The sequence below is a fragment of the Liolophura sinensis genome, chromosome 12 (assembly GCF_032854445.1).
Source record: "Liolophura sinensis isolate JHLJ2023 chromosome 12, CUHK_Ljap_v2, whole genome shotgun sequence".
Lineage (NCBI taxonomy): Eukaryota > Metazoa > Mollusca > Polyplacophora > Chitonida > Chitonidae > Liolophura > Liolophura sinensis.
The window spans coordinates 8,596,743-8,611,907 of NC_088306.1; the positions used below are offsets into that span (position 1 = coordinate 8,596,743).

Below are 15,165 nucleotides of genomic sequence, written 5' to 3' on the forward strand. Positions count from 1 at the left end.
CCTACATAGGCCTACACCTGACAAACTTGACATCTACATAAGCCTACACCTGACAAACCTGACATCTACATAGGCCTACACCTGACAAACCTGACATCTACATAGGCCTATACCTGACAAACCTGACATCTACATAGGCCTACACCCGATAAACCTAACACCTACATAGGCCTACACCCGACAAACCTGACATCTACATAGGCCTACACCTGATAAACCTGACATCTACATAGGCCTACACCTGACAAACCTGACATCTACATAGGCCTACACCTGATAAACCTGACATCTACATAGGCCTACACCAGACAAACCTGAAACCTACACAGGCATACACCTGACAAACCTGACACCTGCATAGGCCTACACCTGACAAACCCCTTGACTCAAAGCCTCAGCCTTATGTTGAATCAGAGCTTTATTCGAGCACGCGAACTCTGTGATCAAAAGCCTGCGCATCAGTCTTCTGAGCCACTGCGTCTGCTGTCAACGCACATCCAGCCATTTACTAGCCCAGTCACGTTGTATAGAGTATATATTACTGACAACAGCTAGGTAAACCTTTCCACTTCTTCTGCCTTTGTATGTACAAATATTTGTATGTACGTATATTTCTAAAAGTGTCGGTTTGTCTGTACATATTTGCAATTCTTTTGTAAATATTTGAAAATTAAATTAACGTTATTTTACAAATTATACAAACGAATTGTGGAAGCATACTGGTATGTGTGACCAGACTGGGTATTGAACCCAACGTCCCTCAGTCATACCAAGCAACTCTTTTTTGTTTTGTTTTTTTGGTTTTTTGTTTTTCAAGTCAAAAGTGAAAAAAAAAAGACTCAAGGGAAATCAATGCATTATTGTAACCCATCTTATCATACTCTTCAGACGTCGTTAAGCTCTCGTACATGCTCGTTGTGTATACTGGGACTAAATTACTGCCACCATGCATTAGACTAGTTTGATCTTGGGCTTTAGAACTACTTAAACGTTTGCTGTGACGTCACGCTATTGTCTGCGCAGTTGATTATTTCTCAAGAATCCTCGTTTGCCAGTTTGTGTTTTGAACGGTGATGGGTGACAACATGTATCACTTGAGTGCGTCGTCTATTAGTGCACGGTAAAGCGGGATTTGAACCCAGATACACAAGGCTTTAAAATATGCCAATATCCCACTGAGCTAACCGGGAAAACCGCGCAACATTGTCATGTTAGACGACTTTAAAACATTTGTGGTGACGTCAACCCTTTGTCTGGCCGATCAAAAGAATGTTATATATGAAGGGTACATTCGTTTCTGATCAAGATGAAATTTATTTTCTAAAAGTTTCGTCATTCGCCTTTACTTCAAATGCACCAAACGAGTCTGCACTCAGGTGAGCTGGTGGGTATAATTGTGGCATTCTGATTACGAACATTTTGGATATCTCGAGACCTGGTTATGTCATTGCGACAGAATAGTATAGTCTACGATCAGACCTCCCCAGATTATATGTAAGCTTCAATTAATTCAGATTTACTCTCCAGCATAACTAATCATAGACCGAGTCACTATCCATAATCTTACACACTCAGTGTATGCTCATGTAGTAACATATATAGAGCTTAACCGACTGGACTCCCATTGGCTAAAATCTCCATCGCTGTTGTACTAAAACTTGATGTAACACAGTCACGAAAGATTAACCATGCTACATATTATATTCCACTATGCAAATAAAGCGGCAGAGCTGGCTCGAAAGAGCATTCTTAGAGGCTAATTGTGATGTAACGTTTTTTTTTTAAATTATTATTATTATTTACTTGAAATGACACCAAGCGATTCTTGAAAAAGAATCGATAGTTGTTACATTACTACAAGCACGCGCCTTGTCGATTCTTTTTCAAGGATCACCTGTTGCTCGTCGTTTGTCCGCTACCGCTAATGCCCTCGCGCGGACCTAATATTAAACGTTCGTCATTAAAAATTATGTAGGTGTTGTTTGCAATTATTTTGTGTGTACTATAGACAAAGGAGGTAAGTAATGAAATATTGCAGACATACAGGCTGACTCAGAGTTTTGCCTTTTATTCTGACTCCAGAGGCGTTGATCAAGATATCTAGAAAAATTTGCTAGTGGTGGCACTGGTGACATCAAAGCGAGTGTAGGGGCGGCGCAGGCACTGTGAGGAGTATGTATGTCGTATTATATTGAAAAGCTTGTCAGTAACTTTCCAAATGCCCCTGGTTTACCCCGGGTACTCAGGTTCCATCCATCCATAAAACTGACAGCCATGATCGTAAAAGCGACTGCGAAATTATCGCCATGGGGGCCTCCGTGGGCTCAGTTGGTTAGCGCGCTAGCGCAGCCTGATGACCCAGCAGTCTCTCAACAATGCGGTCGCTGTGAGTTCAAGTCCAGCTCATGCTGGCCTTTTCTCCGGCCGTATGTGGGTAGGACTACCAGCAACCTTCGGATGGCTGTGGGTTTCCCCCGTTTTCCACCCACCATAATGTTGGCCGCCGTCGTATAAGTGAAATATTCTTGAGTACGGCGTAAAACACCAATCAAATAAATAAATAAATAAATAAATTATCGTCATGAAAGTATCAGTGTTCGGCAGAGGTAGCCTAAAGCCTGACGACCGCTGTGCCAGGACCTTTCATGGATGGTCTGTACCATGTATGAGTGTATATGGCCTAGCTTGACAAAGATATCGTACATGTAAGATAATCGCACATATATATGTAGAACAATGGTACGGTAATAGTGGCGCAAAACATATCGTACGACAAATGTACGATAAAAAGAATGTCATACGCCGCTTTATGAAACTGGGCCAGGTAAACTAATAAAAGACTATAACCTACATACATAAGTATGGATATATAGGAGTAAATTTGTATGCTAGGCCTACTGGTATGTTTTGCATAACTGCTCAGTTTAAACGCAAGACGTGTTTAAGTGCAAGTCGGTCTATAGAATAGATAGCCTATTCTTTTGTACTTCCTAGTTGTCTGGGTTAATGTACAGATGATATCAGATACGATATGCCCATGTCCATGTTACTCACAGCTTGACGAACACAGATACCTCAAGACACACTACCGTTTTGCAAGCCTATTTAAAGGTGGCTTCATTGTTTTCTAGTTTTACAAAAACTGTTGTCAACAGGATTTTTCCTGTTTTTTGTATATATTTTGTATATATAGTGGTGTTTGATGAACACCACTCCTGTTTTTGTATATACGGTTGTGAAGATTTTCTTCTTGAAAATAAATCACTTAGTAATTTTAAAGGCCTTACATGGAAAATCACTTCGGCTTAGCCCTCGTTGATTTAGAACGTCGTGACGTTATTGGCGATCATTCATGCTTTAGAAAAAAGTAACAGTTTTTGCGACGTCGCTGATGGCTGATGAATGAACCAGTCCAATTATGACATCATGTGGTTTCTAAATAAATGTTTCTAAATAACTAATAAATGCTTTCGAATAAACTGTCGTAAAAAATCTAAAAAAAATAATATATGAAAAGTCTTTTATTCATAGTTTCCATGTTGTCCGTTTGATGAACACCACTTTTTACACTAATAAATGCTTTCCAATGAACTGTCGCAAAAAATCTAATAAAAAACAAAGCAAAACAATATATGAAAGTTATTTTATTCGTAGTTTCCATGTTGTCCCTTTGATGAATACTACATCATTTTTATAGTTTTAGCTTACTTTCAATCATAGTAGTCCGTCCGTCAGTAAGTCATTGTGTCAGTCATAAAGTGAGTCAGTGGGCCTGTGAGTCTGTGAGTGAGTCTTCAGTGGTGAACAGTTGTCCTACATCTCGCCAGTCGTGTACATGGCTGGTCATGTTCAACTAAAGTCGAAGGCATATAGGATTAAATTTATTTCCATCACCGCCCATCAAGGTATTTTGATGGTGGACAGTACGTCAGGTGATATGGCCGCCTAAAAATCACAGTTAAAAAGCTTGACAGTCACGTGTGGGGAGCCTATAGGCAGGAAATGAGCACGTCAATATACAGGGTGTCCCCAGAAGTCGCGCACCATCCAGGTTGAGGTTGAATGCCTGAGTTACAGAGCAGTGTGTTGCCCCATCTCTTCCAAACATAAAAACCAATTCAACTCTTTCTTGTACTGTGAGTTTATTAGCCATAATTAACTATGAAGGAGAGGAAAAAAATTAAAATCAGTATTAAATCTGAAACACGGGGGAAAAAATGAAAATCAGGATGGTGCACGACTTTTGGGACCTCCGTATGTATATCTAAAGTTGGTTAGAACAATAGCGCAGGGTAATGACCCAAGTGCCTCTCACCAATGTGGTCGCTGTGAGTTCAAGTCCAGCTCATGATGGCTTCCTCTCCGGCCGTACGCAGAAAGGTCTTTCAGCAACCTGCGGATGGTCGTGGGTTTCCCTCTAGCTCTATCTGGTTTCCTCCCATCATAATGCAGGCCACCGTCGTATAAGGGAAATATTCTTGAGTACAGCGTAAAACACCAATCAAATAGATAAATAAATGTAAATAAACAAATATACATGTGCGTGTGCGCGCGTGTGTGTGTGCGTGTGTGTTTTTTTTTTTTGAAGTCCCATTTTAAAAAAAATGGGCCTCTATATATGGAAAGTCCACAGGGAATTCCCCTGTCAAACCCGTTGTAACTCTGCAATTAAACGCTTACATAAAACTATACATAATTATCGTGTTTGATGAGAACAACTATAATAGGGCGTCAATCAACAGATTTTAGAGATCACATTACTACGTGTGTGGGGAGGGGGGTGTGCGTGTATGTGTGTATGTGTGCGTGGCTCTGTGTGTGCATTTCCCACGCTTTAACATGATGCAAATATAAAATATTATCTTCACCTGTCTTTGGTGTATCTGTATTAACACACACTATTTTCATTGCATTTTACGCCCGGAAGAAGCTCTGAAATCACGCCATAATGCGGAATAGATCTACCAAAATTACTGTACAAATATAAAAGGCTTTATATATTTACAAAACTGAATCACCATCGAGTTACGTACACGTTCATTTTAACTGTAACTTCGCATCATGTTTGCGTATCTTTGACTCGTGTTTATACTCAACGCTTTACAGCACTTTCGAAAAAGTATTACACCATATTGAAGGCTTAAAGGCAAAGAAAACACTAGTATGTATCAGATGAAAGACCATTAAAAATTATTCAGGAAAATAGCTGTATTTATTTTTTACAATTTTTTTAACCTTGTAAAATGCATTTGAATATTTTATTCTACGGTGGACTTTTCTGACCACAATTGAAGTAGTGACGTTTTTGCTACTTAACACACATTAGACTGCTAAATTACATCCTTAAAAATGCACATACATGTAGATCTGTGAATTCAGTCGCCGATTTCACCTTGAAACTAATTATTTCAGGCAAAAATTATAGATGCCACGTAACTGATAACTTTTGAATCAAAACAGACTACCGTGGAAACTGATCTTTCCACACAACTTTACTCGGTTAGAAAAATTAAATAAAAAAAAAATCCAACTATTTTCCTGGACAGTTTTTAATGGTCTTTCATCTGATGTATACTTCGTTTTAGAGTGATCTTTGTCTTTTAGTGTATACTTGAACAGCACCTTGCTTATGTAACCTCATGAATACGTACGCAACTGGCTGTAAATTTACAGCCGTAAGAGAACTGTTCATCTGCACTAAAATGCACTGTAGTCCAAAACGGTTGGAATAAGTACCCCACACTCTTAAAACTACAGCGTTGCATTGGACACTCAGGCAGAAGAATGTCATAGGGATGGGAAATTGTCAACGCCACAAGGCATCGCGAGGAAACCAAGGGTAGAGTTTGCGGTTTCACCTTTTTTCTGAGATGACAAATTTCTTCAGCTCCCCTCAACTCAGTTCCACCGCTTGAATTCCAGTGTGTGAGCCTGTTATATGGATTTCATAATTCCGAGGAGGGGAAAAACGACACCCCTGATTTCTCGATTCTTCAAATTGTCTTTTAAGAACTCAAAGTCAGTAAAAGAAGTCCCATTTAATTTTTCTGTAATAGATCACCATATAATAGCAGCAGACTTATTATTTCCCCCAGATTTTCATTTTGCGGTGAATGAATATAGTTGTGATGTATCCGCCGGTAATTCATTAGAGACGCCATTCTGTTTCCCTTCTCCTAGCAATATTAGGCTTCTAGCAATGTTAAAATTAGCTGTTACCTCTACTATTGTATATACTGTGTCATGAGGACTGTATTTCTTGATAAACGACCCCGGGGGCGTCACTGCTTAGCTATATAGATACACCCGGAATGAGGACAAATTTTGTTGTCTGAGAAAGTAAAAGGCCTTCACATGACCTTGACTTTATGGACAGATCCGGTATCGGTCTGTCTATTCATGGCCTCAAGGTAAACATTACGCAACATCATCTGTCTTCACTATCATACATATACCTTTTCAGATTCCACACATGAAACACGAACAAAAAAAACAAGATACAAGACATGTATTTTTTTAGCTTATTTTCGATTTCTAGCGAATCTTTGTTCCAAAAATGGTTGATTCCAACTTTTCGTTAGTCGCACATGTTATAACTCTTTCTATACACAACGTTCATTCAGGTGTACCATGTTATGTACCTGTGTGTAAAAGAAATGATACTCCCTGTACACTAGCTACACTATATAAACATAATGTTATTGCCTTACACAGTAAGTAATGATGTACATACAGTATACATATATTACGTTATTATGTAATTATGTGATATTAGGTGATACAAGGTGTGCACCACATATACTATATAAACACAACGTTATTACAAAGTATGTTACACAGAAAGTAATAAACTACATACAGTATGTTATGTTATGTAATATGGGAAGGGATACATGCTGTACACTATTTATTTATTTATTTATTTGATTGGTGTTGTACGCTGTTCTCAAGAACATTTCACTTATATGACGGCGGCCCGCATTATGGCGGGAGGAAACCGAGCAGAGACCGGGAGAAACCCACGACCATTCGTAGCTTTCTGATAGACCTTCCCATGCACCGCCGGAGAGGAAGCCAGCTTGGACTTGATCTCACAGCGACCGCATTGGTGGGAGGCTCCTGGGTATGTGTGTGCCACCTAGGCCACGGAGTCCCCCGCTGTACACTACGTTATAATATATCACGTTATATATATATATATATATATATATATATATATATATATATATATATATGCACGTTATTACATGTATGATATATATAGAGCACTTACACTGTAAAAGCTAATCCGTTCAGTTGTAAAGATTATGATGCCTGAGTTATGCCAGAATAAGATTACGCCACAACAACACAATGTTATGTTATGTTATAAACATGACAAAATACCCAACAAAATTATTCTGTTGGGATAACAGAGCATGTCTGTTGTATATAACATAATAGTATGTATCAATAGCATAATCTATTCTGTCATCACCAAGTAAAAGATAGTATTCTGTCAATTTAACAGGTTACACTATATACATAGAATGTACACACAAAGTTATTGTTACACGTAGCAAGATATATACATTTTACAGTATACATCCATACATAGCTGTGCTATGTATTGTAACCATCATTAAATGTACGCTATAAACACTTTTGACCCAAGTTCTAATACATGTTTGGAAAACCGAAATAAAGTCGAAATTTTTTTCAAGGAAACTGCATGGAGCGGAGAGAAAAAAAGCTGATCAGAAATAAAAACAACAACAACAACTACCAACAATTAAACAAAAAGTGACTGCGTAATAATTTAACCTTATAATCCATAAAAAATGTCACTCGCTACAAACTTTAATCTTATTATGCGATTAAGGCCAAAATGGTTTGAACATGCAATATAGTTGTGCTAATAGTGTTTATTGGCCTTGTCCAATATGGTAAGTACTCATTCATGATATAGGATGAAATCACAGCTATGGAAATTTCTGTCCACGATTTCTTTAACAACCATTTCGATTCAAATCAAATTCACCTGTCTTCACTTCTTTGCCTCAGTAAAGGTGTAACCTTATAGTGCTTGTGCAAACTGAGACATGCGTCCTTTCCAGAAGAAACGAGTTATTTTGAGCTGGGCAGTGTTACTAATGTAGCCTTCAGATGTCCAATCGGTGACCATTGCACCCACCTCACGGTCACAGATTGAGGTTGGCCAAGTTCTACCCCTGTTTTGTCGGCCGCCGTGATTACATTCAGTTCCACACGATTATGGCGCTAGAAACTTCCAAGCCCTTAAAATTTTAAAGGCAGATTTCTTTAAATTGACCGAAAAAGCGTGGGTAAAAACTTGATTTTATTTTAGAGAGAGATACCCTCTACATGTAAGTAAACATGATAGAACTGTAAAAGACAAACGATATGCGGGATCGTGAATTCAGAACGTGCAAATATGGAGTTCCTGACTTCACAGATCATGTGAGGACCACACGTTTGTTTTGGAACACTGTGGGGCCAAAGAATAATACATCGTATATAAGCAAATATGGGTTCTGTCAAATTGGAATTTAAAAACATGTCAAATCATAAACAAACTGAAATAAGCATAAGCATCCTCATCTTTCAACGACGACGTGTCGTCACACTCGAAGTACAGGGAGTTGTGCGAGGCAAGCTCCACAATGGCTTGCAGGGATATCCTCCTCTCGCCCTTCTTCGTCGTAACCAGTCGTTTATGGTCATTTTCTTGTTTCTTGAACAGTTTGATTTCGAGGGGTTCGTTGGAAAAAAGCTCAAAATAAACGCTGTATTTGCCACTTGTGTTAACATGGACTTGTTTCCCTTCATCTTTCAGGTACAAACCAAACCCATTTCTACTTTTCCACCTAACATTGCCCCTACCAGATCCTGAAAAAAGAAAATATGAAAGACTAAATCAAGTAACCCATGAAATATATTTATATATTTATTTGACTGGTGTTTTACGCCGTACTCAAGAATATTCCATGAAATGTATGAGCACATGTATGTACGACATGATTCCAACGGACAGCGGAAGGAATTTTTAAATGACTATCAGTTATATGGTCCGGGCGACGACATTTACTTAGTAGTTAAACGAAGGCTACACAAGACCAGGGCCAGATTTTATGAAACGTCTTGAAACGTAAGTGAAAAATTCCAATTCATATTTACAATTAAAATGTTTTGCTCTAGAAAGTTTAACATTTGTAAACTGGTGTACTGCTGAACAATGTACTAACCACATTTTGAGTTTGGCTTTTTAAGCACTTGCAATTTATGACTTAAGCTTTGGGTTGCTTCATAAATACGACACCCGGTGAGTTGCACGGAGTTTGATCATAATCAATGCAATTCAGTCTTTGTTGGTCATGGATTTCCCTCGGGGTATGCCCGGTCTCCTCCCTCCACAATGGTCGCCACCGTCGTATTAAGTGAAGTATTATAGAGTACACCGTGCGTGGGAAGGTCATCCAGAAACTTGCGGATGGTCGTGGGTTTCCCCCGGGCTCTGCCTGGTTTCCTCCCACCATAATGCTGGCTGCCGTCGTATAAGTGAAATATTCTTGAGTACAGCATAAAACACCAATCAAATAAATAAATAAATTCTTGAAGACGGCATAAAACACCGATCAGATAAATAAATAAATCAATCTTTGTGATGCAAAGATATCCGATTAACGGATTCACTCCACTTTAGACAGTATAGCGGTACGGTACAATGGCATAGTTCCCCACCCTTATCACTTACTACTAATTTTTTCCAGTTCAAAAGTTCCACTTGGTTTGTTTAAAGACAACTGTGACTGCGGGAGGGCTTCAATAATCTTCTTTTCTAGTGCTTCTGAAGAATCTAGAAAAAAAAAGAGAAATATGGCTTCATAAGTAGTCATTTAACAGAACAATAATGATAAAAGAAACGATGCTTATTACGTCCCGCTGCATAATTGTCAAATGAACAGTAATAATAATAAAAAATATTAATACCAGACAGGGCGAGAAAGATTACCGTCCTTTCCATTAAGGGCAAAGAAAACACTGTAAGTAAAGTCATATGAAAGCCCATTAAAAACTGTTATAAAAAATAGCTGGATTTATTTTCTTAGAATCCTTGCAACCCAGAATAATGCCTTTGGAACTTTGGATTCTACAATCCCCTTTTCTGACCATATACTTGGAGCAATAAGATCACGATGGCTTTTTGCCACTTGACACACATACGCCGCTTGATTTCAGAGTTTGCCGTAAACATAAATGTAGATCCATGAATACATACTCCAAATGGATCTTGAAACGAACTGTTTCAAGGAAAAAGAATGGATATGACGCCAGTGATGCTCTCTGGGTCAGTACAGACCACCATAGAATCTGAGGATGAAAAAATCTAAAAAAGATAAGAAATGTAACTAGATATAGCGTTTTCTCTGACTTTTAACAGATCTTAACCTCAAGATCAGGTTTCACATATTCATTAATGGGAAAGAAAACATAAAATAAAGTACGCATCAGCGGAAAGACTGTTTAAAACTATGCCTGAAAATAACCTTACGTAGGTTTTGAAATTTTCGTTTCAGTGAATTAAATGCAGTCAGATGATTTAACTTTTTTTAAGGTGGCCTTACGGAACATATGGATAATGTCGCAAGTGACCAATTATTTCATGGCCCTTAAAACAAGTAGTTCAAGGCAAAGAACATACTAGCATGAAGTACATGTCAGATAAAAGACCATTAAGTATTGTCCGGGAAAAGAGTTTGATTTATTTTTTTTTTAGAATATTTTTCGACCTAGTAAAGTCCATGTAAAACTTTGGATTCTGTGATCTTTTCTGGTCATATTGGAACCAGCAATGTCACTTCAGAGTTTTGCCACTTGACACACATAGACTGCTATATTTCATCAATCAAAATGCATCTTCATTTAGAGCTATGAATGCATTCAATATATGTACCTTGAAACGAACCACTTCAAAAATTGGGGGTAAAAAAGTCGAAATTTTGACTTTTCTGTGTCGATATTCCGACTGTAGCTGATATGGCCATGTTTTGCAGCTAATATCGCGATTGATGAATATTGCTGTGACGTCACTGATACTCTCTGCGTCCCAACAGACCACCATAGAATCCTATGTTTTAAATGCATTTTAGTCAGTTATAAAAAATTGTAAAAAAATATCAGACTATTTTCCTGGACAGTATTTAATGATCTTTCTTCTGATAAATACTTTATTTTAGTGTTTTCTATGCCTTTAATGCCTGTATTACCCAGGCACACATCACATAAGTAAAAATTACAAGAACGTTACTCTGATCTGAACCTTAAACGTGCAGAAACTATTATGTGACACAATTAAAGGACATACATTGTCAGTATGGGTCACAAAGCCAGCTACCGAGGCCGAGGTGTTTAGCACGCCGATAACCTAGGAGCCTCTCACCAATGCGGTTGGTAAGAGTTCAAACCCAGCCCATGCTAGCGTCCTCTCCGGCCATGCGTGGGGAGGTCTGCCAGCAACTTACGGATGGTCATGGGTTTCCCCTGGGCTGTCAGTTACCTCAGTCAGGACAGGATTTTATTCATGTTATCGGATCTTATCTCACTGCCTTTCAAAAAGTATAGCGACGATGAAGTATATTTTACATGGAAGACAGGTAACTAATGGTCTAAGAAAAGAGTTCAATATACTTTATTTATGAATTTTTTTCAACTCAGTAAAATGCATTTGAAAGAGTAGATTCTATGGTGGTCTGTCCTGACCATATGGTCCTTGGAAAGAACTATTTATAATATAAGGTATGACTCACCCATCCATGCTTCATCTTTTGTACTGGCCTGGAACAAATGTTTGAACAGAAAAATGAATATATAGTTTTAAAGGGTGAAAACATAAAAATGAAGTGTAAGCATCAGTGGGAAAACCATTACAAACAAAAGTATTCATTGTAGAACTTCCTTCCCGGAAATAAATGTAATCAAATGTTTGGATTCAATGCAAGATGTGATATAATACCCATATTGATAATGCAAGTCACCAATGACGTCACAGCGACTTTTCTATGATTTTAAAACAGTATATTGTTAAACTTCTACGGAAGCCCATAAGTGTCACGTTAAAAAAAATTGTGACAGAAAAAGTCGAAATTTCGACTTTTTGTCTCGAAATTTTGACTATCTTGTCAATGACTCACGGAGACATCGTATGCAGTGATACGCAAGGTATGTATGCATCGTTTGCTCCTAATCGCGATATCAGCTGCAAAACATGGCCATATCAGCTTCAGTCGGAATATCGACACAGAAAAGTCAAAATTTCGACTTTTTTACCCCCAATTTTTGGGACACCAAAGGGCTTTCCGTAAATTTACGTCTTCGTGGACATGCACAAATCCCACATGTACAAGTTCAGAAGAATTGTTTCAGACCCTATTATAAAGCTGTAGAAAAAGCTGTGTAGTATATGTTATCACTATCGCCCATAGTACACACCCTACAATCCACGTTTGCCTCTCTATTTAGTTCAGTGAAAGAAAGAAAGACTGACGAAAACAAATTTCAAATTGAATTTTTTTTTAAGCACACTTTATATTGTTCTAGCATTTAGGACTGCGACGTTCAATATAAATAATTATTCATGCCTTCGAGTCATTTAAACCCAAGCTGACAACGCAAGAATAATATATGTTTGGCAAAGACGAATAGCACTCGCGATGTACACAAGACTTGTACAGGAGGTACTTGTCCACACTTTGTCACATATTTAAGTGCATGTTATACATACAGATCATGTATGCTATGTACACATTATTGCGCCTGCGCACAGTTTAATGTATACCTTTTTGTGGATTTTTTGTACTCAATTGCTTTCAGAGAGAATGACCTTCACGACCAGGGTACACACGTCAGTTATAGTCAGGCTAGCTCTGAGTTCGACCTGCCAGTGTTCCCAGCTTAGCTTCCACATTAACCGCTCTGAATACTTACATTCACTAACCTGGAACTCGGCCTTGTTACCGCCGCGGTCCTCAAAGTGTTGAAGTTGAATGCGACAAAAACAGGTTTCCCGTGATATTTAAGAAATTCTGAATTCAAATCACTCATCATGCGGGAAACCATAACGTTGCAATAAAAATTAGTGTGATCTACCCATCCACTCGGACATCAGAACTTCGAAAACTGCCATTTTTTAATTGCATAATTCCGTTACCCGAATCAACTCCTTATAATTCCTTCTTTTCATTTTTACAATGCAAATTAAACCTTATTTATTTGATTGGTGTTTTACGCCGTACTCAAGAATACTTCACTTATACGACGGCGGCCAGCATTATGGTGGGTGGAAACCGGGCACAGCCCGGGGGAAACCCACGACAATCCGCAGGTTGCTGGCAGACCTTCCCACTTACGGCCGGAGAGGAACTATTAACGATTAAGTAGGTGATATCAAGCCACACACCAAAAAGGCCGAGTTCAAGGTTAGTGAATGGAAAACTACAGGTTTGTATTTCTGAAAGTATGGCATAGATTTCATATCTTCGGCAAAGGCCACGCTTTGGATAAATTCGCCAACAACATGAACGATGCCCATCTCTTAACTGATATAGAATGGACGCTGATGGTTGAGAGTGGAGATGGGGTTCCCCGGGTTAAACCCTGCAGACTCAGTCACGCTTGAATACATTTATCTGCCGTACCGTTACCTAAAACCCAGTTTAGGTTAGGCATAAGTTGGACTTGCCGATCTCCCATATCAGCCAATCAGAATTGATTCTGTATCCTTTAAATTTATGCCCGCGCTAATGGGTTACATTACCCGCCTAAACCAAGCCAGTCCACGCTGTGTACTCTTTTGTTCTTTTCTGCAAAACGTCAGCGCTCGTGCATACGCGGTTCACTAGCGCTGAGGTGTAACAGCAACCAAGGATATACTTTTTTCCACAGCGTTGACCAATTCGTGCAGGCGGGAAATGTTGCGTGATTACGCCTATTACCTGCTTTGCTGCCATAAGAAGCTCTGGCAAAGACGAATAGCATTTCCATTCTTCTCCGGCATCGACCGCACGTGATATGCACAACAAGTTTTTTGTGAGGAAGAAGTTGAATACCCCAAGCGACAAGGCACAGAATGATATGGCCAGAGTGATCACTATGGCAACCGTGCACCAACAGCTTCGTCTTACGATTCTCGAATAGGTGTCCTTGAGAGAATACTCAAAGCTTGTTTGGCTGCAACTACTTCCTGAGGAATTGTTTTGGAACCGTAACATTCGATGACGAGAGTCGTAGCAGCAAGATTCTGAGACAGACAAACAATCACGGTGCAGACCGGGACAATGTCCTCGACAGCCCGGAAGCAGGCGGCGCGTTTGCGCGTTGTGTTTATCGTTGTTATGCGCACGACGGCTACAGTAAGGCTCGAGACGGCTGTCGCCAACTACCCGAAATCTGTTCTCTCGCGCGTTCCGCGTGCCGGCACGGATGCCGTGCCCGTTGGCCCGAGGAGGATAATCCGGCTCGGAGGTTTCGCTTTCGGTCCACATCCCACAACAGCAGTGTACACACTCTTCACCGCGGTCGCCAGGTATGGTGACTCTACTAGGATCAACTCTGCTAGGCTCAAGTCTGCTACGATCGACACTACTAGGGTGGACGCTGGGGTTGATGCTGTCATACGCATTCTGCGACCAAAACTCGTCTGGCTCCGTCCCGGGAGTGGGGCATGGAGCTCGCGTGTTGGCTGGAAGAGATGGAGACGGATCTCCGCCACAAATCTTCGCGAAAGTCTGACTCTCTCCGCTCGTTCTTCCCAAACCGCCTCTGCGCACCCCAGAGGTTACATCCGTACCCATCCTGCAGTAACTGATCCCTGGGAGAGGAAGGTACTTGCAAGCTGCGCTCGTGATTTCATAAGAACATCACAGAGTAAAACAGATTATGTGCACAGTGAAGCCTGGGTCGTCCGACGTCACAGAAAGAGACGAACTTTGCTGTCCTACTTTCGTTTTCAGCTTGAAACCCGTGGATCAGATAGCTACTTATACACACAATTCGGTCAGGCTATCGTTGAAAACTATAAATTAAACTCCCATAAGCGTCAAAGTGGTGTATTCTGGGTACAGAGGACTAAAAAATACAACACTGTTGAGCCTTGTCACAATTAGCAAT

The 15,165-nt window shown here is 39.6% G+C and overlaps 1 protein-coding gene across 1 annotated transcript; it reads right to left on the reverse strand.

Moving 5' to 3' along the window:
* Positions 1-7,254: 7,254 nt before the first annotated feature.
* Positions 7,255-14,849, reverse strand: LOC135479415 (uncharacterized). The gene is made up of 4 exons (XM_064759242.1): positions 13,992-14,849; positions 11,808-11,835; positions 9,755-9,856; positions 7,255-8,889 (listed from the first exon to the last, which is right to left on the reverse strand). The coding sequence occupies exons 1-4, from the start codon at positions 14,847-14,849 to the stop codon at positions 8,561-8,563; spliced, it is 1,317 nt and encodes a 438-aa protein (XP_064615312.1). The 3' UTR covers positions 7,255-8,560.
* Between the last annotated feature and the right edge of the window lie 316 nt (positions 14,850-15,165).